We start from the raw sequence: 23671 nt of genomic DNA on the forward strand, positions 1-23671 counted from the left end.
AGACTTGTTTATACAGGCCAAGAGTTTCAAAAGTAACTGGTGTTTTTGGATGCCTTGAGTTTTGGTGCTCCACTCAAGATATCTGTAAGGGGCCTGTATTTGAGAGGGTGAGGGCATAGTCCTTTCTGCAAATCAGTTCCCTTTAAGGCCCCTCAAGGCCCCCCAAAAATGGGAGTCTCTCAAAGTCACTAGTCACTTTTGGAAATATTGGCCCCAGAACTTTGTTTCCTCATTTTATTTATTTAGTTGCATATGAGATCACTGTTCAAACTTATGAACACCATTGAAATCAAGGCTGGTCTAAATTCTAGGGAACTGTACTGTGTTTCTAGGACGGTGGAAGGTAAGTCACGGCACAATTTAGTTTCTTGTTTTCAAGCAGAAGGCCAACATCTAGGTTTAGCTTGCTGATATGAAGCCTGTGTTCAAATACCACAGAAGGAAAAATCCTTTTTTTCAAGAAGTGCTCTTGCTAGCTAGATGCAATATATTCCCATACAACAATTCAGAAATTCCATTGCAGTCCTTATTTTAAATGGAGATTGGTTTTTCAATTTAGTATTTCTCTGATTAACTGAATGTATTATAGTCTCCTCTAAAATAATTCATTCTGACTCATGTTATACATTTTCAGTGCCCTTTTTGTGTGTGTGATTTCAGGAAGATATGGGGATGACATACACTGAGCTCTCAGTCTATGGAAAACTAAGGAAGATGGCCAAGGCTGGACCTTACAGCATGTTTTGTAAGCTGATCAATATGTGGAAGGAGATCTGTACCCCAAGAGAGGTAAAAATTAAAAAAATCTTGCGTTTAAAATCCTCCATTAACAGAATTTACGCTTGGAAAAAGATCACATGTAGTTTTCATAACTTAAGAGGAACAGCTTAATCAGTCTCTTGTATTTAGAAATACCCTAGAGAGGTCATAACATGTTAAAGGAGAAAAGACCAAATTTCAAGAGAAATCTCTCTCTGGAAACCTGTCCACCGACACTGATCACACGCTCACTGCCCACTCTCTGTGTTACATTTTGCTGTTTTCTGCTTCCCAGAAGACGTTCTTCTGCTTGTACAAGCTGGCACAGATCCTAGAGTGATTCCAGCCTTTTGTCTATACTGCAGACTGTTAGATCAACACTTAGGTATTCTGAAGGGAACTGTTTGTTTAGTTTTAGATCTATACATGCATGGCCAAATTCTGCCTTCCCTGATATGTGCCCAACCCCCATTGAAGCTAATGGATGTGCCATGAATATATTGTAAGAGAGAAGGTGGCTCTTGATTTTCAAAACACCTAAAAGAAATCTACATCCATATATCCTGTGACAGAGTTGGTTGGAGAGGTGTCATTTCCATGACATTTCAATGGGCACTTGCTTTTATCCTGGCAGTGCCCTTTCTGGGACCTCTGTGAGGTAGGAAAGTCCTATTATTCCCATTTTACAGATGGGAAGCTGAGGCAAAGAAAAGCTAAGTGACTTGCCCAAGGTCACACAGGAAGTCTGTGGCAGAGCAGGGAATAAAATTTGGGTCTCCTATGCAGGCCAGTGTCCCAACCCCTGGGATATCCATCTTCTCCCTTATAAGAAACATTTACAGCAAAATAGTATAGATGTGTTTCATTGTGACACTTTTGTGCATTCTGATACTTTAAATGCATATTACATGCCTCACTTCCTCTGTGGTAACAGACATTAGTAGTGCTAACTGATATATATACATTTGGATTTGTGAATTAGCTCACTCCAGAGTAACTTGCTCATCTAGAATTGTGTTTCAGTTCTGAGAAATTTCAGTTGACCTGAAACTATGTGTTTTGTACACCAGGTGGCATCCAAGGTTAAGCATTTTTTCAGGATGTACTCAATTAACAGACATAAAATGACCACCCTCACACCTGCCTATCATGCTGAAAACTACAGTCCTGAGGACAACCGATTTGACTTGAGACCTTTTCTTTACAACTCTACCTGGTCCTGGCAGTTCAGGTCTATAGATAAACAGGTATGCATGGTTCACTTCTGCTCTAGGTTTATTTTAAATCATTTGTGATATGATAAGCCCAGTTCCAGTATGTCTACATAGACATAGATTCCTATGATCTAATTCTTAGGAGATCTTACCTCTGTCCGGGTATCCCCACTCCATAGCCTTGCCACAGCTCCCAGGGGGTAAGATGGGGAAGAAGAGACAGGATGAAGGGGAGACACAACTGTGAAAAGTTTGGGGACCACTGGTCTATGCTTATGAACTCTATGCCCATTCAGAGCAACGGGCCAGCACACAGTAACAGGAGTCCATCTACACGGACCTCATTGCAGGATTGGGACCTAAAATGGTGTGACAAATTCAGTAAGAGCTGGGAAATTCAGAGTGAAGGTGTCTGCCCATCTTCCTTTACAGCAATCCCCTCTTTGAACCTTGAAGTCAGTGGAGTTACACTGGGGATTAATTTGACCTTGCATGCTTGGATATGGCAACTGTTTTTAGACTGGCCACTGTGAGGTGTGTAAAGGATCAAGTGGTAGCTGTAACTATGGTTTGGTTGGCTTTTTGGGGGCTTCAGTCACAACCTTAACATTAAGAAAAGGAGTACTTGTGGCACCTTACATTTTTTTTTACCATAAAAGTGCTTGGCCGAGGAATTTTAACACATGGGAGTTTTCACTGCCAAAGATTTTAAATTTCAGTTGCTTTTAAGAATATGTTTACATATGCAATAAAATATTAATTCCCATCTCTATGAAATGTTAGGCATGCTATAATAGTATCTGACTCTCTGGAAACCTAGGATAAAAGGTACCATATGCTGCATTCCCTTTTTAGCCCCACCCCACAACTCATAATTTTGGGCCTTTTCCCATTAAAGTGTAGGGCAAAACTCCTTTTGGCTTCAGTGGGAGCTGGATTGGATATTTCTGTAGGAACAGACTATAAAAATCTGGCCTCTCTCTTTGTGCCTGTAAATATTTATGGGCACAGTGAATATCACTTAGACTTGTAATGACCCAGTGTATTGGCATATGCTTCCTGTGATATTACTTGGGCCTGCAGGTATTTGCCATTGCAAACTGTGTGCAAAGAGGGGGGCCAGTTTAAAAAAAAAAATCCATTCCTTATATTTTTGTTTATCCAGTAGGTTACAGCAGCAGCCTGTGCTGGTGACTGTTTCAGAAAGTTTTTCAGAAGACTCAAAAATAAGAGCATGTAACAGGGATCACTCCGCACTGTGGTACCTCCTGCTGACTGTCCTGGGGATTAGCTCTCTTCACCAGTGCACCCTCCTCTGGTGGTGCTTTGCCACTGTGACGCCTGTTCTAGGACCCACATCTCTACAAGGACCGCGGCGTCCTCTTTAGTGGCACAACCCTCTGGCCATGCTGTACTCTGTGCTTCCCCCTTCCGGGGGACCTGCAGTCCACTGTTCAGCCACTTCCTTTAGTGGCTACTGCAGTATATTATCTGGCCACTTCCTCGTGGCCACAGCATCCTCTTTATCCTTACCTCAGGCCCTCCACCTGCAAACCTCAGCAGCTAGCCAGGAGCTCTCTCTCGCTCCCCTAGCCCAGTCTAGGGTGCTGGCAGTCTAGGGTGCTGGCAGTTCTCTCAGCCCTCCAGGTACACAGTCCTTCCTCCCTGGGTTCCCCGTAGAGAACTGCCTTTCTGGGCCCTGCAGTTCCCTTGTCATATGGGCCTGCTTGGCCCTGATTGGCTGCTCCCTTCAGCCCTTCTCTGATGCAGCCTCCCAAGGGCTCTATTAACCTCTTAGAACCAAGTGTGGGGCAGATGTAATACTGCAAGGCAAGGCTGGTCTATTTTGGGAAGCGAGTGCACTAAGGGTTTCCCTTGGCCTGGAAACTCTGCACTCGCAGGCCAGGCAGCTGTAATTCCTAAGAGAATCATCCTTCAGGACAATGTCATGTGTTGACTGTTGTGTTCCTGTATTTGTAGCACAAAGTCCAGAGATAAGATGATGTTAATTGGAAAGAGCTTGAGGCAATGGTTTTATTCAGATTTGCCAGACCTGCAGTTATGGCTTGTTTCATCGTCCAGCACAAAGGGGCTGTCGCCCTGGTAGATCTACCAGTGTGAGGGAATTCCCAGGTGGTGCAGCTATGATGCCTCCCTTCTGTCTTGGGAAGAAGGCTGTGTGTCCAGAGCTCTTCTGCACACTACTACTACCTGGCTTCCAAAATGGCCCCTGGGGTCTTGAGCAGCTGGCATAATTTAGAGCAGCTGTGAGGTGATTGGGGCATGGCATGGGCTGATACAGAACCGTCGGAAGGACCAGGGACTGAAGGTGGATGCAAATCCTTTGCATCCGCCTTTCTCTGCTTTTTTTATTGGGCACAGCTGAAAATCTGACCTATGGCTTATTGTTCCTCTGTTCATTGTTGACTACCCCAATTCCTTGTGAGAATCTAAATTTAACAGCAGAAATTAAATGCAAATTTGTTTTTACTTCTGTACCTTGTTTAATTACAGGTTTCCAATCTAGAAAGGAAAGAAGAAGGGAAGCCTGTACTTGAAGATGTGGACTGACTACTCTCCACTCTTATACTACTGACTTAATATGGGTCTACAAACACAACATTCAAGGATAGAGTATATTCTGAAGATCAGCACGGTTCCAGTGTTTGAACAGACTATAGAGCTGGTCTATCTTTTTGTTACCAGTTATATTTGTAATTAATCAAACCCAAATTAGTTTGGACAAATAAGTTTCAAGCTGTATTATTCATGATTCTGAATGGTTTGGTTTGCTTCAGCTATTCACTATTTGTTGTTCATGGTGTGTGATTGGTCACAAAATTCAGATGGTCTTGGCTGAAACTTTTAAAATGTAAAAATGAAGGTTGGACTTTTGTGTTTTAATTTTTGGATGATTAATCATTCGTGATTCATTAGTATTTTCACATATACCTGAAGATTGTCTGAATATTTGGAAATAACAAGTGATATGACCCCTCCAATCATAGAAACCCAGCTCAGTGCTTTTGTGTGGAAATATGTGTGCACATATAAAATTTGATTGGGCCTAATGAATGGTCTGCATGTGATTTTTATCTAACATGTTGAACTGAAAGCAAAAATCTTTTTAGTCGCTGGCACATGCTGCTGTGAAAAAAATAAATTTTCATTTTATTGTGTAATAAATTCGCATTTTTATAATGCTAATTGGCTCTGTTCTTAACATAGTTAATTCTATGTAAATAAAAAATAACTTGTCTGCTTTAGTGATTGGAACAGCAGAGTAAGATCCTAATTCAACAACGTATTTGAGTACTGGCCAAATTGTACATACATGAGTAGTTTCTAATGAGGCCCAGATCAGCACCCCTAAGGTCTGTTTCTGGCTTTGCCATCTTCTTGCTGTGTAAACTTTGAAATTCACTTTAATCTCTGTGAGTTTCAGTTTCCTCATTCCTAAAATAGGGATACTGCCTAGTTGATATAATGCTGAATGTGCTCTGAGATCCTCAGATAAAAGGTACTCTACTATTATCTGTAAAACATTATTTAAAGGTGAGCTGCATATAAAATTGGGCTTGTACCCTTTTTTCCTTCTTTATGATTTATAAAGAAAGCTTTGGTATATGTGACATGTAAAATGTTCGCTCAGTGCCTGGCACTTTTTGAAAAGAGATGGGGATAAGCCTGGTGTTCTGGCTAACATTTCTGTTCCCACTTAACCTAGTGCTACTGTCCAAGACTGAGCATGCACTGTCATCAGTGAGTGAATAATGGCTGCTTTTACTTGCCTGTGTAGTCATTATGTTATTGAAACTGAGCTTGCTACTCTGTAAAACAGTTGGGGACAGAATGAGCATAGGAGAGATGGCTATAGAACCAGCTTCCCCTTAGCATTCAGTAAGGTTGCCTTACCCACTTTCCTCTTGCTCTTCGCTTATTTTAAGCTTCACCATCTCAGAAATGTGTCCTAACTTGTAGACAAACACAAAGGGAATGAAGGCAAGAGTCTTACTGTCATATGTTACCCTTTTAACCTGTTGCCTTAATGTTTAGCCACTTCTTACTTGCATTCACTGAAGTTACGTATGATGCCCTTTTATTAGGGCCTTTGTCCAGCTCTGAGCATAACAATGTTGTGATGTTACAGTAGGGAATTCTAAATCATGTCTGGATTTCTGCTGTTGAAATATACTGCAGGCAAGGTGGTGGATGGACACAGGGCAAGTTTCCCACCATTCCCTGCTTCTTGCAGCCCCAAAAGAGGGTGAAGCTATTCATGGAGACAGCAGGAGTAGGGGAGGCTGGTCAGCCTTTTGGCAAGGGTCCCATAAAATCCTGGTTGGAGTCTAAAGCTGACTTCCCCATTCAGAGTCAGGTGTCCTTATTGTAATCCTGGGAGGTGGGTGGGCACAAGCCCATCCACATCTAAAGGCCCCTCCCCCAGTCTTGCAGGAGCGACCACTGGACCCGGGAACCTACTGAATATGGGGGACAACGAATGAATAACAGGGTCAGGAGTGAAGGTCACAGGTTCAAAACCAGGGATCCAGAGGGGCACACAAAGCAGAGAACCCCTGCTCCTCGAAGCTGTCTAGAGCACCAGCAGACCCAGAGGAACTCTGCCTGGATGCATGTGACCAGGGAGGAGCAGAAATAGGCCCCGCAGTTGCAGAGCACCCCCTCATCTAGCATCCTCCTCCTGGTGTTGAAGACAGCCACTTTGGCCAGTTCCAGGAGGAGGTTGACGAGGAGGTCTTGTGAGTTTGTGGAGCCACAGACAGGGTGTGCGAATATAAACAGGTGTGGGGAAAAGTCAAGCCAGAACCTCAACAGGAGGTTCTGGAGGAGCCGGAATAGGGGCTGCAACCTGGTGCATTCAAGATAAGCATATGCCAGATTCTCCCTCACGTTGCAAAAGGGGCAGGCGTCACAGATGAGGGTGAACCGTAACAGGTACGTGCCTGTGTTCATGGCTCCATGGGGGAGCTGCTAACCAATATCCCTGGCGGGCCGTAGGCCCAGGGTGGAATTGAGGCTGGCCCACCGGGGTTCCTCACCCTCCACAGGTGGTAGACGGTTCCATTTGGTATCAGGGTGGGACATGAGGGTGAGCACTACTGCCACCTACCCTCCCTCTAGGGGAGAAATCTGGTTTGGATATAGCTGCCTCTGCAGGCATAACACTTGACTCTCAGTGAGCCAGAAGCAGCAGAATTTAAAAACCAATGTTCTGATCTAACTTTGCATTTTTGTTTTCATATGGCCAGGAACCTCAGTCAGAAATGAGAGCTCTTCTCCTTTCACTCTTTTGCCAAAGCTATTGTTTCCTGCCACTTTTGACAATCATAGGAAAAAAGGAACAAGGAAGGGCTGTTGGCTGCAGGGGTCCTCAGTGTGTTTCCAACTTACAAAAGAGAGAGCAAGAACAGCCAGAATCACATAACTGAATACTGGCAGGCAGGCAGACTTTCTGCTACTACTCCTATACTACTGAGCGTTTTAAACACTTAACAATTAAGATGACTCTGTCAGACTGTTCTTGTGTTTCCATTGTGGCATGCACACACTGCACATGACCATCCCCTACCACACCATAGTCAGCTGCTGGTTGAACCAATCAGATTTATCATTTTAACATTTGTTTTTGAAATTCTCTCCGTGTTGCCTTTTCAGCAGACACCCTTAATTCAGTATTTACCAACAGTTAGCCCTCAGTGCTGTTAGCCATAGCACCATTTCCCCCTCTGTTGTAAAGGGAAATAACTGTGGTCAGCTGTTGGCAAATGTCAAGTTAATCATGATCACTCTATCAGTAACTCACCAAAGGGAATGTCACGTAGTTATTTCCAATGTTTAAGAAACAGGTGGAGAAAAGTGTTAGGCCTGCGGCTGCTCCTTTGGAAGTCAATGGAAAAACCTAATGAGAGCCAGTTCTGGCCCATAATCAGTGTGGGATAATGCTGTGTTTCTAGTGCCAAAATATGCCAACTCATTTTCCCCCTGGTGAAATGTCAAATTAAACAGAAAAAGATAACATCTTTCAAAATTCCACTAAGAATTTTTTTTTCTAATTTTTTTTTTTTAAATAAATGGCATGTTAGCACCATGTCGTCATTTCTAATAGTTGAGTTCAAGTTCTGGCTGGCCTGGACTTGTTGTGAGCTGATTGTGGTGGAGAGAAAACTCACCTCAGATGTCACAATCCCATTATCACCATTGGGTGTTTAGTAATTGAGTGTTCAGACTAATTGATTGTCTGCAGTTTTATCTTTCCTGCCTATTTACTCTTGCAGACCTGCTCCTTTGATAAGTGTCTGTTTCTCTCTCTCTCTCTCTCTCGTCCTATGAAATCAACCACATCTCCTCTTGGACTCATTAGGGATCATTGCTGAGGCTGAACAAACACAGAACAAACCTGGTAGAATGCCTGGAGCAGAGGTGTGGTTACTATTGAAGTTAATGAGACTCTGAACCTCAATAATGACTGCAGCATCAAACCAATGGCTGTTAGAAACCAGCACACTGGGTGGGAAATTGAGGTATACAGGTTGCAGAGTAGCAGCCGTGTTAGTCTGTATTTGCAAAAAGAAAAGGAGGACTTGTGGCACCCTAGAGACTAACAAATGTATCTGAGCATAAGCTTTTGTGAGCTTCATCGGATGAAGAGAGCTGTAGCTCACAAAAACTTATGCTCAAATACAATTGTTAGTCTCTAAGGTGCCACAAATCCTCCTTTTCTTTTTGAGGTATATAGGTCTACTTTAATTTTTGAGTTTGGGACTGTGTCCAGGTCAAGGATTTTGGCTGTCCCATTATAAAAACAGGTGATGTGAAAAAATGACATCTGAGTTCAGATCTGAGCATACATCAAGGTTTGGTTCAGGAACAGCTTTCATTAAGCTAGAGAATATATTTCTGAAAAGTTACTGTTTCTAACTATAAGTACTTTGCAGTTGGAACACTGACTTCTACAACAGAAGAGATCTTTGTTGCCCAACATGCACTATAGCTGAACTGTTATTCAGTAATACAATCACATAATTTGTTGCTCAATCTTAAAAAGAAAATTGCCTAAATGATTACACAAATTTCAGTCAGCTTTAGAAAGGGTTTTTTTTTCATAAGGCAGTAACTTACATTTTAAAAACAAAATGAGCAAAACAATTACATCTCAAAAATGTATTGACAGTTCAATGATGCTCCCACACAAATAGCTATATAAGTACCATTGAGGATGAAAAAGCTACTTCTCACAGTAGGATTTTGGCTTAAAATTTTTTGATGCTGTCCGACATATCAAAGTAGGCTTTAAAAATTGAAAACATTTAAATAGTGGAAAAGTTTTTCTTTGTTAAAGCAAATAAACCATCCCAAACAATTTTAAGTGAACATTTGAGATGGTGAAAAATAGTGGCAAGATAATGCTAGAGACTGAAGTTGTTCCACTAACTAAGTACAGCACATAGTGACATTGCAAGCTTTCCCTTACTTCTCTGCAGATATACCTCAATTCTGTCCTGATGGAATTACTTCCAAGGTTAGGGAGATAACAAGGACTACATGGGCATTGAGACTGAGTTGAAACTGCCAGCCCCAGTACCAATTACAATAGTAGTACCTGTCCACTAAGGATGATCTCAGACCATCAGTTAATTTCAGTGGAAGAATATTTTTAACATTGCATTTTTCAAAAACCAGTTAGGAAGAACTAAGCACTCTGTATATGTCTTCACTGCAATTGAACACTCACATCAGCTGATTCAGATTGCAGATCTCTAAAATTGCAGTATGGCTGTCTGGGCTCAGGCTGGAGCCATGATGGTTTCAAAGCCTGGGCTCGAGGCCAAGCCTGAAGGCCTACACTGAAATTTTATAGGCCTGCAGCCTGTCAGCTGACATGGGCCAGACACAGGTGTGTAACTGCAGTGTAGAGCTACCCAGAGTGTCACAGCTAAATACAAGGTTGAACAGATTGTTAAGCATAAGAGAATGGACCATTCAAGGTGAAGTAGGACTACTACTGCAAGGGTGTTAAATGTCCACTTCATTTATTTAGCTGTGACACTCTGAGTACCCTTCCCAGACCTGAAGAGCTCTGTGTAAGCTCACAAGCTTGTCTCTTTCACGATGAGACGTTGGTTCAATAAAAGATATTACCTCACTCACCTTGTCGCTCTATTATCCTGGGACCAACATGGCTACAACACTGCAAACATTAATACATTATCAGAAAAATTCAAATCACAGTTTGAAGATACTGAACCATGAAACGTATACAAAAATTTCCCCTAAATCTGTCAGATGAGCATTCCTCTAGGTAATGCTTCTGTCATCTTTGCTTACCATAGTAGACATCTGAACATGAATATGGAGGGCATATAGATTTAGAAAAATGGGCAGGTTGTAAAATGAATTGAGTATCAGCTGTGACTACACGGATTCATACTAACATTCCATCCTAAAAATATCATGGCTATATGTAGTCATTTCCCCCAACATTCTCATACAGCTGGAAGATTTCTCTTAAATACCATATTTTGTTTATGTAAAATCAGTTCTTTGCTGATCTTTCAATTCTTTTATATCACAAATTTACCTATATTTCTACAAATTAAAGTCTCTCAATCTCTGTTTTAAATCTTGGAGATACATTATAGAGTCCATCAGAACTATACTGAGTCAGCATCTAGAGAGGCATAGAACCTTGTTCAGATGAGACATACTGTTAATTTCATTACACTGGACATATTGCCCATGGATAATTTTACTATAGTTCACACTATATTTTACCCTTTCCAAACTGCACAGGAAAGAATTACAACAAAAAACTGTGTAATCCTACAAAGTCACCTAGAACTTTAAAGGCATACAATAGAAGGGAAATCTGATGCAACCTGTGGATGAGGAGTGAGAATGGAATGTTTAATTATTCTGAATCACACAGCCTGGTGGAAAATACTTGCTTCCATGAAAATAAAGAGAGGTTTTGATGGAAAGTGCAATTTCCAGTGAACTCCTTGGCTTCCATAGATTGTTCGTTTCTAAAAACAATGTTGCAGGTAAGTACAGTACATGCTTCAAAACATTTTATAATAATAATGAGCATACACTCTTCAGGGCAGGGACTGTGTCATCCTATGTGTTTGTACAGTACTCTGTGGTCCTGATCCTGATTGGGAATTTTGGGTGATACTGTAATACAAATAATAATGTATATTGTGCTTTACATGTTCAAAGCACTTCACACAACCAACTGTCACTAATTCTCAGAACACCCCTGTGAAGGGTGTGCATAAGTAGTCATATCTTCATTTTAGACAGTACCAATTGAGACAGAAGGTGAAATGACTTGGCCAAACCTATACAGTGAGTAGATGGCAGAGACAGGACCTTCCAACTCCCAATCCAGTGCTCAGTCCTCTGGAAAAAATGTTATGGATGATATGACAGTTAATAAATGAGGTTCTTAATTCTACCTGTGGTCACTCAGTGTACAGTAAGGCCACTCTTACCTCATATTATTGGATTCTACTCTAAAGAAGTTGGCCTAATGCCAAGTATCAAATATTAGCCAAAGGCTTTCACAGAGGTCTAGATCCTCAAATATTTAGGCACTTAAGTCCCCAATAGTGCCTAAATATCTTTGAGGATCTGGGCCATATTTAGGGCAAATGAATTACTGTGCTGTCTAGCTATACAGTGGTTTGGAGAGACCAATGGCACCAGAACTACGCCAGGAAATTGATTTGTACTCTCCAGTTAAGCAGATTTTTTAAAAATTGGATCCTGATTTTCTGTCTTGTGTAGCTGTGGCTATAGTGTTGCGATTTACAGACAATAATCACAGTAACGATGATGTGTTAGCAGTGTAGGCTCCAGCGCCTTAGGAGATTTATAGTTCTGCTCAGTGTGAACCAAGGCCGCAGGAGTGACTGTGGGATACTCTCCTGTGGACAGATGAAATGTTTATCACCTATGTCCTGACTCCCCTGCACCAGCTGAGGGAGAGAGCCTGGTACAGCAGTGATCACGCTGGTGACAGCTGGGAGTCAGTCAGGAAGAGGGGCTCCAGGGCGTCACAGCAGCCACGAGACCCAGCCTCCCTACTATGCCCCGCTTTCCCTGGCAGATCCCGCACCCCACTGCACCCAGGACCCCTCGGAGCCCCAGCCCCTCGCACACCGGAGCCCCTGCTACCAGTCCCCGCGAGTCCCCCTCGAGCGCCCGCCAGCTGCTCGCGCAGGCCGGGCCGCTGCACTGCAGTCCCGCAAGAGGCGGCCGGGCTGGGGTCAGGCGGCTCCTCCTCCCGCCGGCGGCCGGGTCACGTGTAGCGGGCGGAGCCGGCTCTCCCGGGGCAGAGCCCCAGACCAGCCCCGGGGGGGTGGGCCCTGCTGCCGCCTTCCTTCTCCCTACGAGCCGGGCGGCCGCGGCCGGGAAGTGTTGCCGGGGAGCGCCTGGCGCAGCCGCCGCTGTCCATGTTGGAGGGAGCTGGCACCGAGAAGGAGCCCCTGCTGCCTGCCCGGACAGCGGGCCGCGGCCACCCGCACAGGGGAACCTTCGGGGCCGGCGACTGCCCCGATCCCGCGGCCTCCTGCACCGTCGAGGACGGTGAGTGGCGCCCGGGGAGCCTCGGGCATGGTGCCACGGGCTGGTGCCTCGCAGAGGGGCAGGGAGATTATGGGGCGTTCCCGGCGTACCCAGGGAGTGGGCTCTGTAAAGTGGCACCTGTATAAGCGCCTGTAGGGGAGTCCATAGTAGGTAGCAGGTTTCAGAGCAGCAGCCGTGTGAGTCTGTATTCGCTAAAAGAACAGGAGGGCTTGTGGCACCTTAGAGACTAACCCATTTATTTGAGCATGAGCTTTCGTATTTTCCACTGAATGCATCCAATGAAGTGAGCTGTAGCTCACAAAAGCTTATGCTCAAATAAATGGGTTAGTCTCTAAGGTGCCACAAGTCCTCCTTTTCTTTTTTGCATAGTAGGTGGGTTTTGCCCCATAGAGCGTAGGCACTGCCGCCCGTGGGTGTGTGGGGGAGCTGGAACATCTAGAGCATGGTGCTTAAAAGACCCCTTAGATCAGCGATCTCAGTGCCTGGGGGTATTGCCTATGAAAAACCCATAGAACATGGACTTCAGCGCCTGCTGGGCGGTGCTTATAGCATATGGACTAGTGCCTGCAGGACCTCGGCCTTGGTGACACTAGGGTGGGTGGCAGCTGCAGAGCAAAGATTCAGGGCCAATAGAGTGATGCCCGTAATCATTCTAGACTGAGGGCTTGTCTGCAGGGGGAAACTGATGAAGTAGTTGATGGTGGAATAAAGTGCACTGGAGTAGCTCCCCATCTGGACAGTCTGTTCTGGAATAAAGGTGATTTGATTCTGGAACAGATTGCTGTGCTTTGGAAGTGCACTGTTTATTCCAGAATAAAGTGATTGTTTATTCCTAAATAGGATGTCCACACAGGGAGCTATTCCAAATTAGTTGTCCTGGAATAAGATAGTTCTGTCAATTTCCCAGTGTAGACAAGCCTTGGTGTATCAGGTTTAATGCCCATAGACTGATAGTGTATATACATAGCTGGCATGTGGATTTCAATTTGATTTGTCACATTGCATTACTTACCTTCACCATGCCACTGATTTATTTACTTACTTGTTTTGGATGAGTCTAGCTGACTGGGGATAATGAGTGAACAAAAACAAGAAGACTTGAGGTTTAACGTGTTTTCAATCATCCACTCCTGCATCATGGTGTTTTCTTTCAGAATTTATTTTATGTTAAGGGCTAAATGCTCCGCCCCCCCCCCCCCCCCACAAGAGATGTAGACGTCTTAAGTGGGCGCTTAAGACGTCTTCATGTTAAAGGGAAGGTGTCATGGAAAATTGTATAAACTAAACTTCACACTGTCTTTAGGCTGGGATTTTCAAAGGAGCCAAAGGGAGGGAGGTGCTTATTTCCTATTTGAAATTCAACAAGAGTTGGGTGGCTAACTCTACAACTCTTATCAAATTTCAGTAGGAATCGAGCACCTAACTCCCTTAGGCTTCTTTTGAAAATCCCAGCCTTATATTGCAAGGCACTTTACATACTTGTTTCTAAGAGCCCAATTTTGTGTTGAACTTAGTAGCACTCGTTAGTCTCTAAGGTGCCACAAGTACTCCTTTTCTTTTTGCGAATACAGACTAACACGGCTGTTACTCTGAAACCTGTCAATTACTCATCATTGTGTGACGTAGATCTTAGATCTCAGTCCATCCCATGCTTTGCTGTACATTGGGTTACCCACATTTGCCATTCTTGCCTGTCAATTGCCCTTCTCTCCAAATCTTCCCATTTCATGTTGAGGTGCTTGATGTCATTCAGAACTGTTCATTTCCATGTTATTCATGATCTTCCTCTCTTTCTTCTTGTGTTTGCTGACATCCATTCAAGGATGGTATTTGGTAAGTGTTCTCTTTCGATTCTCAGCACATGTCCCAGCCACTGATGTCTTCTTTTTTAGATTATTTGTGAGAGGGTGTCTTGTCTAGTCATTTTTCTGACTTCTTCCATTGTGTGACTACTCGTGTTAAATACTGCTCACTATAAGGGTAGAATAATTGGGCCCAATCATGTCTATGCTCTGGGCGCTATAGCTGTGTTGCTACAGCTATGGCTCTGTAGCGCCGTTGTGTAGATGCTTCCTACATCAACGGAAGGGTTTTTTTTGGGCACTGTAGGTAATCCATCTCTCTGAATGGCTGTAACTAGGCTGATGGAAGAATTCTTCCATTGACCTAGCTGTGCCTACACTGGATGTTATGTTGGCATAGCTATGGTGCTATGGGGTGTGATTTTTTTCACACCCCGGAGCGCTGTAGCTATGTCTATCTCATTTTGAGTGTAGACTAGGCCTTTGAGTAGCGCATTCTCGGTAGTGCATAAATCACACACAAATTATCTTTACTAGAACTGCAAACACATTTATTTTAATATAAAACCTAAGGGTGGGATTTTTCCAAAGTGCTCAGCATTGGCTTAACACTACTCCCACTGAAATCTCTGGGAGCAGAATTAAGTCAGTGCTGGGTGCTTTTAAAAATCCCATCCTAACTGTTCCTCCCTCTTTCCCCAGTTCCTGACAGTATTCCTGTAATCAACTTTGGCATTATTATTCTGTGGCCACTTAAATGGGGAATCTAAGATTTAAAAAGATAAGACTACTGAAGGCCTTTTCTGCAGTTTGAAAGCAGCCTCTGTTTTTTTGTAAAGCAATTTAATCTCTGTTGCATTTGTCTTCATGGGTGATGTCAGGGTCTGTTTAAAAAAGATGTGGTTGATACACACAAATATGCGGTGACAGTTTTAAATTGTTTGCTAACCTCTTAGGAAATTGAATGCTATTCAAATCAGTCATCTGGGAATTCAATTCAGTGGTGCATATTGCTTAGTGATGCGTTATGCTTTTGAACCAGGGATGTGGGCAAAGCTATACTACCTATGGGATCAATTTTTTTCTCATAACGTCCCAGTCAGCCTCCTTGACTGCTATGTCCTGCAGGGATAGTTTGGAGGTGCTGGTACTGAACTTCTGTCGGCTATAGGAACGTCAGGGGAGATGGCATCTTCTCTTTTTAAATTCAGGCTCTAGAACCTGTTACTAGCGTGTATTATGTGCGTCTCTGAACCCCGTCATCATTTGCTCTCTGAGGGAGAGACTTCTCCTCCTCCCCCACAGGCATGGACTGTTTCTGATTCCCTTTACTGGATTAATTACTGGGGCAATCAAAGATTCCTTGATGCCAAAGGCATATAGTCAAAATAAAGGTGGAAGTGCTCATTCTTCACTCTTGCTGTATATATAACTTACTGCAGACTTTGTTAATTAATTTTGGATTGATAATTTCATAATGGGCTTAAATTGCAGCAAGGGAGATTTAGGTTAGACATTAGGAAAAGCCTCCTAACTGTCAATGTATTTAAACACAAGAACAAATCACCTAGAATGGTTGTGGAATCTCTGTTATTGGAGATTTTTAAGAACAAACCCTGACAAGCATTTGTCTAACCTGTCTAGATAATACTTAGTCCTGCCTTGGTGAAGGGTTCTGGTCTAGATGACCTATCAAGGTCTCTTGCAGTCCTACATTGCCATGATAATATAACGGTTATGTAGTGATGCTTTATTTTACTTCATTACTTGCTGTCAGTTTTTCCCTTGTTTTGGATCCTGCCCTGGTGGATGTAGTAATAAAAGCTGCGGGTAGATATAAAAAGAGAGGACCCAGTCCTTCTCCCATTTCAATCTGTGGCACCATTCCATTGAGTTCAGTGGGATCAAGGTCAGGCCTAGAATTTTGAAGCTATTTATCTTTTTAAAAAATGTAAATCTGCATAACAGACTGAAGTTGTGTTGGACTATAGATGCTACCAAAAAGGAATTTGGCTGAGACTCTATTAAATAGGAATTGTTCTGATTTTCTTTATCTCTGATTTTTGCTGACTGGAAATGCAGCCCTTTGTGCCTGTAATAACAACTAGGTAAGAGTCAGTCACTTAGAAATCATTCCAACAGGATTTATTTCACTTTTCCTTTTCTCTGATTAACCTCTCTATGAGCCCTTGCACTGGAGGGGATGTTTTTGTCAGCAAAACAGTAGGCTTCTGGGAATCAAATACTCAAATCCTGACAAAGAAATCCTGACACTGAGTGCTATGTAAGTTACTCAGAGCTTAATGTCTACATGGGGCAACTTACTGGCATGATACAATTATCAACATAATTTAGCAACATCAAGTAAACTGAAAAAAGGCCACTATTACTCTGAATAAGAGTGTCCAAATGGGGAATTATAACTATAGCAGTAAAGCTATGCCAGTATGTTCTGTGTTTTTACAGTGCCTCGCACAATAGGGTACTGGCCCAGGACTTGGGCTTCCAGAGACTGGTAATAAAAATAATTAACAATAGTAATGCCAGTAAATTTCCCTTTATAGAGAAGCCTTCGATGTGTGGATGTGTGTGTCTTTTGAATAGACTTTGCAAATAGAAATCCTGTCTGCTTGCATAGACATTAAAGTTCTTTTTGAAAGAGGGGTTATCCTTGTGTTCTTGGCCATAATGTCCTCTCCCATTCCCCATACTGTTGTGGGGGGAATGGGAGTGTTCAGCTGATGGTGACCATCATTGCCAACACATGGCTGATTTTCAGTGAATCTCTGTGTATAGTTTGTGATAGATGTTGGTGTCCGTCCTTTGTTGTGAAAGGTGCAGTGTAAATGTAAGAATCTTATTCTTATACCACATGTGTGGGGGAGTATGTAACATTAATAGGGACTGAGATTATTCCTACAGAGTAAGTGAGGGTTCAAATAGCAAGTGTATTATAAACAATTTATCTCCCAGATTTTTAAAGCCATGACTACCTATTTTTTATGGTTTCCTGCAGACTCTTAACTATGTAAGATATGGGAGGTAATTGTCCTGCTCTACTCAGCAACTGGTGAGGCCTCTGCTAGAGTACTATGCCCAGTTCTAGGTGCTTCACTTTAGGAAAGATGAGGACAAATTGGAGAGTCCAGAGGAGAGCAACAAAAATGATAAAAGGTTTAGAAAACCAAACCTAGGTGGAAAGGTTAAAAAAAAAATTGGGTATGTTTGTCTTAAGAAAAGAAGACTGACTGGGGGGACCTGATAAGTCTTCAGATACATTGAGTGTCACAAGGAGGATGGGGATCAGTTGTTCCCCATGTCCACTAAAGGTTGGACAAGAAGAACTGTAATGGGCTTAATCTGCAGCAAGGGTGATTTATGTTAGGTATTAGGAAAAACTTTCCAACTATAAGGGTAGTTAAGTGCCAACAGAGGTTGTGGAATCCCCATCAGAACAGATTAGATAAACACTTGTCAGGGATGGTGTAGGTTTACTTGGTCCTGCCTCAGCTTAAGGGGCTGGACTTAAATGATGTCCCTTCCAGCCCTACATATCTCTGATTTTTATACTTTATTTTGAGCAGTATTGTTCATTTTGGCCCCAGGGTTACCAATGGTCCACACAAATTTTATGCCCCCTTGTTGAAAATGTTTACATCAGAAATAATGAAAAGGTTATAGAAAGAGCTATTTACTCTAAAGAACTGTCTAAAGACTGACAAAGCATTTTAAATTTCCTGAATTAATAATTTTTTTGTATACCTCACGTTGCCACACTGCCACACATTGCATTCCACATTTAGGCCTTGTTAAGTTGAGAGGCATTGTTCTTTGCAGGAGATGGGGGATTGTAGGGACACCGTTCGGACAATTTTTTTTCCAAATTTAAGTTTTGGAAACCTTTCTATTGGCCTTTGGTTTTGTAAAAATTTATTTTTATATGATATCTTTTGACATTTTGATGGGGAAAGGTTGCTCTTTTCCTGCCCTCTCTTCCTGAAACAAATGACCTGTGAATCTTGTAACCCAACCACTTCATTTTAGAAACAAGCTACAGGAGGACCTGAAAGTGAAATTGAGTATATATAGACTAGTCTGTGTTTACGCTGGGTTTACTCACAGATTCTGCAGTGAAGTGTGAAAAGAAAAGTAGATTTCTTTATTTCATATTCACTCAGTTAAGGTAGTGTCTATAAGATAGGAAAGGAAGCTTCATCTCTTCATAATCCACATTCAAAAACACGATAAAATTTGACCATGGTAAGCAAGTTGGTGTGCTTAGACCTCTGCATATTGTGCTGACTTATATTATCTGATTTTTGTGTGCTCCCCTTTCCGTTGTTGTCTCTTGTCTTATACCTATATTGTAAACTCTTTGTGGCACAGATTATCTTTTTGTTTTGTGTTTTGTACAGCACCTAACACACTGGGGTCTTGGACCGTGATGGGGATGCCTAGTTGCTACCATAAATAATAATTAATAATTGGTGCGGCAGGCATTGCCCAGGTAACATAAATGACCACTGTTTCTTTTAACCTCACAGCTGCTGGAGCTGCCCATGATCTTTACATAAACCAAGCTGTAGTATTTATTGAAGATGCAATACAGGTAAATAGAATTTGTTTCTTTCTTACTGTGCCTACAGTGCTGCGTATTTGTTACATGTTAAAATTAAGGCTACAATTTAGTCATGGAGGTCATGGAAGTCACAGCTCTTAGGCTAGCTCTTATTTTCAGAATCTGTTTATTCCACATTTACTTTACTTAGGGTATTTTGAACAAACTTTGATTGAAGGAACGCTAAATAAGTGAGGGTAATAATTATACTTGGTGAGAGTTTAATGAATAGAGCAGGAGACTACTGTCAGAACTCTTGAGTTTTATTTCCTGCTCAGTTATTGGCTAATTGCACGGGTTTAGGCAAGGTAATTAGCCTCTCTGTGCCTCAATTAACTGAGCTATATATGGCAGTAATGATGTCTACCTCCTATAGGTGCTGAGGTATAATTTATGAGAGTAACATGTCTTGAGGTCCTTGGATGAAGAGGTCTTTATAAAAGCAATTTCTTTCCCATATCATTTTTTCTTCACATGTCTGCAAGCTAAGGGGTAGTCATTGGTGGACTTCACTTTACATGAACAGTAATTTTTCTTTTTTCGTTGCCTCTATGCTGAAAGTGTCTCAAATTAGGTTTTAAATAGCTTTTTCTCCCTCTTTGAGGTATAGACCAAATGCAGTGTCTGAATTACTTTTCTGTGCTTTGTCTCCTGCCTCCAGTATCGTTCCATAAACCACCGAGTGGACTCCAAATCGCTGTGGCTTTATCGATGGTACTATTCAAAAATTTGCCAGTGGTGAGAAGTTGGTATTCTGCTCTTTTTGTCTCTCTCATTTAGCAGTGGGTTTTGAAATGACTTCTTGTCTTTCTTTTTTGTTAGTTTGAGTAGCTAATATAATACTTGTTGTTTTATTCCCAAACAAACTTTTTCAGCAAATCAAAATGAAGAATAAATGTGCAAGTGATGAGAATGGACAATAAGAAGTATTGTAAACTCTTACTCCTTCAGATAGCTCTATAGAATTCCGTGGGGCTAGTCACATGAGTAAAGACTGTTTGCAGGAATTAAGGGTTTGCAGGATCATACACTACAGTTATTCAAACTTGTATTTGTTATTAGCATTTAATTAAGCAGCAGCAACTGTGTGTCTTCTAGCTCATCTCTTTTCCAGTGGGTGCTATTAAAAGTCCAACATTTTCCAAGCTGTGGTATTTGGTTTGAGGCCAGCCTTTTTATTCTAAATGCAGACAAAAGTCCTGTACTGCTTAGAGGTGTGATATAGTGCTTTCAGATGGTGTCCATTATATGCATTAAGCTTAATACCATTATGAAATTTGATATCCTTCTGATCTCATTTAATTTTGTCATTGGTGTCTGCACCCTTTAATTCCTGTCTTTATGTTCCCCACCCTTCCAGGGTTTTGAGTCTCACCATTACTCTAATCCTGGCTCTGGCTTTCATTGAAACCCCTTCTTCGCTCACGATCACGTCGGATGTACGATATCGCGGCACAGCCTGGGAGCCTCCTTGTGGCCTGACTGAAAGTATAGAGCTGCTTTGTTTCCTCGTCTTTATAGCTGACGTCTCTGGGAAGGTGAGCAGAGTCATGGTCTGTACAGTATGTAAGAAGCATGTGTGCTTGCTCAGCATATTTATGGTAGACTCGGTCAAAGTGATGTGTCTGTCCCTCCTTTATATTTTGGGAGATGGTGTGATTTGAAAGGATATTGAGGTTTGCAGTTTTTGAATTTGTGGTGTTTATATCTTAAATTTTGGAAAAAATGCAACTTCACATTGATGTATAAAAACAGTGCAAAAACACTTCAAAATTAGGGAGATACTAGTCATACATTTCCAAGAAATACAACCATATTTCCTTAAATTCAGACAGCTGTTCACTGACAATAAATAAATTGATAATTGTGTTGCTAAGGGCCAGATCTGGCTGACCTTATTTGGCCAGGTATTCTTGCTATTTTTGTTCGGGTTGTAGAATTGGGCCCTAAATGATCCAGTTTTCTCAGATTCAGACTAATTTCTGAAGTTTGAACCCTTAAGTGCTTCCTATTTTTGAAGGATCAGCATTTTGATCACTACACAGATATTTACCGTGTGTGTGTGTGTGTGTATATATATATGGTTTACTCAAAGAGGTGAGGAGCACCTGCAACTTCTGTTGACTCTTACTTAGCTCCGCTAGTAGAAGAATTCTAGGATTCAGTGTAAGGTGTGTTTGCCACATTCCGTGGGAAATATTTGCAACAAAGACTGAGGCGTTGTCTACACTGGCAAGTTTCTGTGCAGTAAAGCAGATTTCTGCGTTGTAACTCCCATGGTGTACACACTGCCAAGCCACTGAGTGAGCAGAAACTGCACAGTTGCAGTGCTCTAAACAAACTACCCCGATGAGAGGTATACAGTTTTCTGCGCCGGGGATACAGCACCACGGTGCCAGTGTAGACACCCTGGTCAATTACAGTGCTGTGATTGGCCTTTGGGAGGCGTCCCACAATGCCTGTTCTCGCCTCTCTGGCCATCGGTTTGAACTCTACTGCCCTGCCGTCAGGTGACCAACTGTCATCCCCACTTCGTAAATTCCTTGGGAATTTTGAAAGTCCCCTTCCTGTTTGCTCAGTGATGCGTGCAGTGGTCTCAGTGCATCTTTCCAGGTGAGCAAGCCTGCTCCATGCACCAGGCGATCCCCGCTTGGAGCAATGCCAAGCTCCCCATCAGCATTTGGGGAGAGGAGGCTGTTCAGTCCCAGCTGCACCCCAGCCGTAGGAATTATGACACCTACTGACAGATTTCACAGTGCATGGCAGAAAGGGGTCATGACTGGGACACACTGCAGTGCAGGGTCAAAGTGAAGGAGCTGCAGAACACCTACCACAAGGCGCGGGAGGCAAGTCGCCACTCCGGTGCTGCGCCCATGAGCTGCCGGTTCTACAAAAAGCTGGACGCAGTACTTGGTGACGACTCCACCTCCACTGCGAAGGCCACTGTGCATACTTCAGTGGCTCGCCTGCCAGTCGAGAGTGGACCGAACCAGGAGGAGGAAATCTTGGACGAGGATGTGGAGAGGGAGGGGGACCCAGAGGCAGAGGACGACTTGGAGGTCAGAGATGCATGCAGCCCAGAGCTCTTCTCTACCCCTCAGGAGGCTAGGCAGTCACAGCTGTCGGATCTTGGCGAAGCACAAACAGGAGAGGAGGCCCCTGGTAAGTGGCTTTGATTTGGGAATCGCTGAAGCGAGTTGTTGGGGGCAGGAGGGTTGCAGAAAGCAGGCTTGTGTCGGTATGATGCGCGTACCACCACATGCCTAATCTGAGTGGTGGAACAGGGTGTTGATTGACTCCCTCACTTCCTGGGAATCTGCCTCAGAGATCTCCATGAAACTCTCATGGAGATACTGGGCAATCCGCTGCTGCAGGTTCTTTGGCAGAGCTGCTTTGTTTTTTGCCCCATTAAGGGTAACTTTCCTGCACCACTCTGCTGTCACTGGGGGCCTGGGGGGACACCATTGCTGCACACAGGCGAGCTGCATAAGGGTCAGGGCGGAAGCCGCAGTCTTGGAGAAGACCCTCCCGTGATTTTCTGCTCACCAAGTTATTCCCTAAACTATAAAGGCAAGAAGAGTGCGACATTGATCTCGCAACGCATAACAGTTACGACACGAGATTGCTTGTGGCATTCATGGAGGTGCTGACCACAGTGGAAGGCTTCTTTTGGGCTTGGAAAATAAGCACTGAGTGGTGGGATCACATCGTCATGCACGTTTGGGATGATGAGCAATGGCTGCAGAACTTTCGGATGAGGAAAGCCACATTCATGGGCCTGTGTGATGAGCTCACCCCAGCCCTGTGGCGCAAGGACATGAAAATGAGAGCTCCCCCGTCGTTGGAGAAGCGCATGGTGATTGCACTGTGGAAACTGGCTACTCCAGACTGCTACCAATCGGTCGCTAACCAGTTCGGAGTGGGAAAGTCGACCGTTGGACTCATGTTGATGGAAGTATACAGGGCCATTAATCGCATCCTGCTCCGAAAAACCATGACTCTGGGGAACATGCGTTTCATTGTGGATGGCTTACAAATGGGCTTCCCTAACTGCAGAGGGGTGATAGATGGCACGCATATTCCAGTTCTGGCACCTAGCCAGACCACCTAGCCACTGAGTACATTAATCATAAAGGGTATTTCTCAATAGTTCTCCAGGTGCTTGTAGATCACCGTGGGTGTTTCATGGACATTAACTCAGGCTGGTCCTGAAAGGTGCACAATGCACGGATCTTTTGGAACACTGAGCTGTTCAGGAAGCTGCAAGCAGGAACTTTCTTTCTGGACCAGAAGATCACCCTAGGGGAAGTCAAAATGCCCATTGTGATCCTGGGAGACCCTGTCTACCCCTTAATGCTGTGGCTTATGAAGCCATGCATGGGGCACCTTGACAGCAGCAAGGAGTGGTTCAACAGGCTGAGCAAGTGCAGAATGGGTGTTGAGTGTGCTTTTGGCTGTTTAAAGGCCTGCTGGTGCTGCCTCTATGGGAAGCTGGACCTGGCCGATGACAATATTCCTATGCTTATAGCTGCATGCTGTACGCTCCATAATATTTGTGAAGGGAAGGGTGAAAGTTTCACTCAGGGCTGGACCGCTGAGGTTCAGTGCCTGGAGGCTGAATTTGAACATCCAGAGACCAGAGCTATTAGAGGGTTGCGTGTGGGCCA

At 43.2% G+C, this 23671-nt stretch overlaps 2 protein-coding genes across 6 annotated transcripts in view; both read left to right on the forward strand.

Annotated features, from left to right (window-relative positions):
- Positions 1-5048, forward strand: part of NADSYN1 (NAD synthetase 1) — a 28166-nt gene extending 23118 nt beyond the window's left edge. For both annotated transcript variants that reach the window (XM_073347864.1, XM_073347865.1), the window contains 3 exons: positions 661-789; positions 1830-2006; positions 4488-5048. In XM_073347864.1, coding sequence (XP_073203965.1) covers positions 661-789; positions 1830-2006; positions 4488-4544 — 363 coding nt within the window. In that variant the 3' untranslated portion in view covers positions 4545-5048. The remainder of the gene's footprint in view (positions 1-660; positions 790-1829; positions 2007-4487) is intronic.
- Positions 5049-12309: 7261 nt separating this feature from the next.
- TPCN2 (two pore segment channel 2) overlaps positions 12310-23671 on the forward strand; it is a 57075-nt gene continuing 45713 nt past the window's right edge. For 2 of the 4 annotated variants that reach the window (XM_073347860.1, XM_073347861.1), the window contains exons 1-4: positions 12310-12584; positions 18931-18995; positions 19666-19742; positions 20365-20542. In XM_073347860.1, coding sequence (XP_073203961.1) covers positions 12452-12584; positions 18931-18995; positions 19666-19742; positions 20365-20542 — 453 coding nt within the window. In that variant the 5' untranslated portion in view covers positions 12310-12451. Of the gene's footprint in view, positions 12585-18930; positions 18996-19665; positions 19750-20364; positions 20543-23671 lie in introns of those variants that run through there. The other 2 variants (XM_073347863.1, XM_073347862.1) reach the window with 2 other exon arrangements.

The sequence above is a fragment of the Lepidochelys kempii genome, chromosome 6 (assembly GCF_965140265.1).
Source record: "Lepidochelys kempii isolate rLepKem1 chromosome 6, rLepKem1.hap2, whole genome shotgun sequence".
Lineage (NCBI taxonomy): Eukaryota > Metazoa > Chordata > Testudines > Cheloniidae > Lepidochelys > Lepidochelys kempii.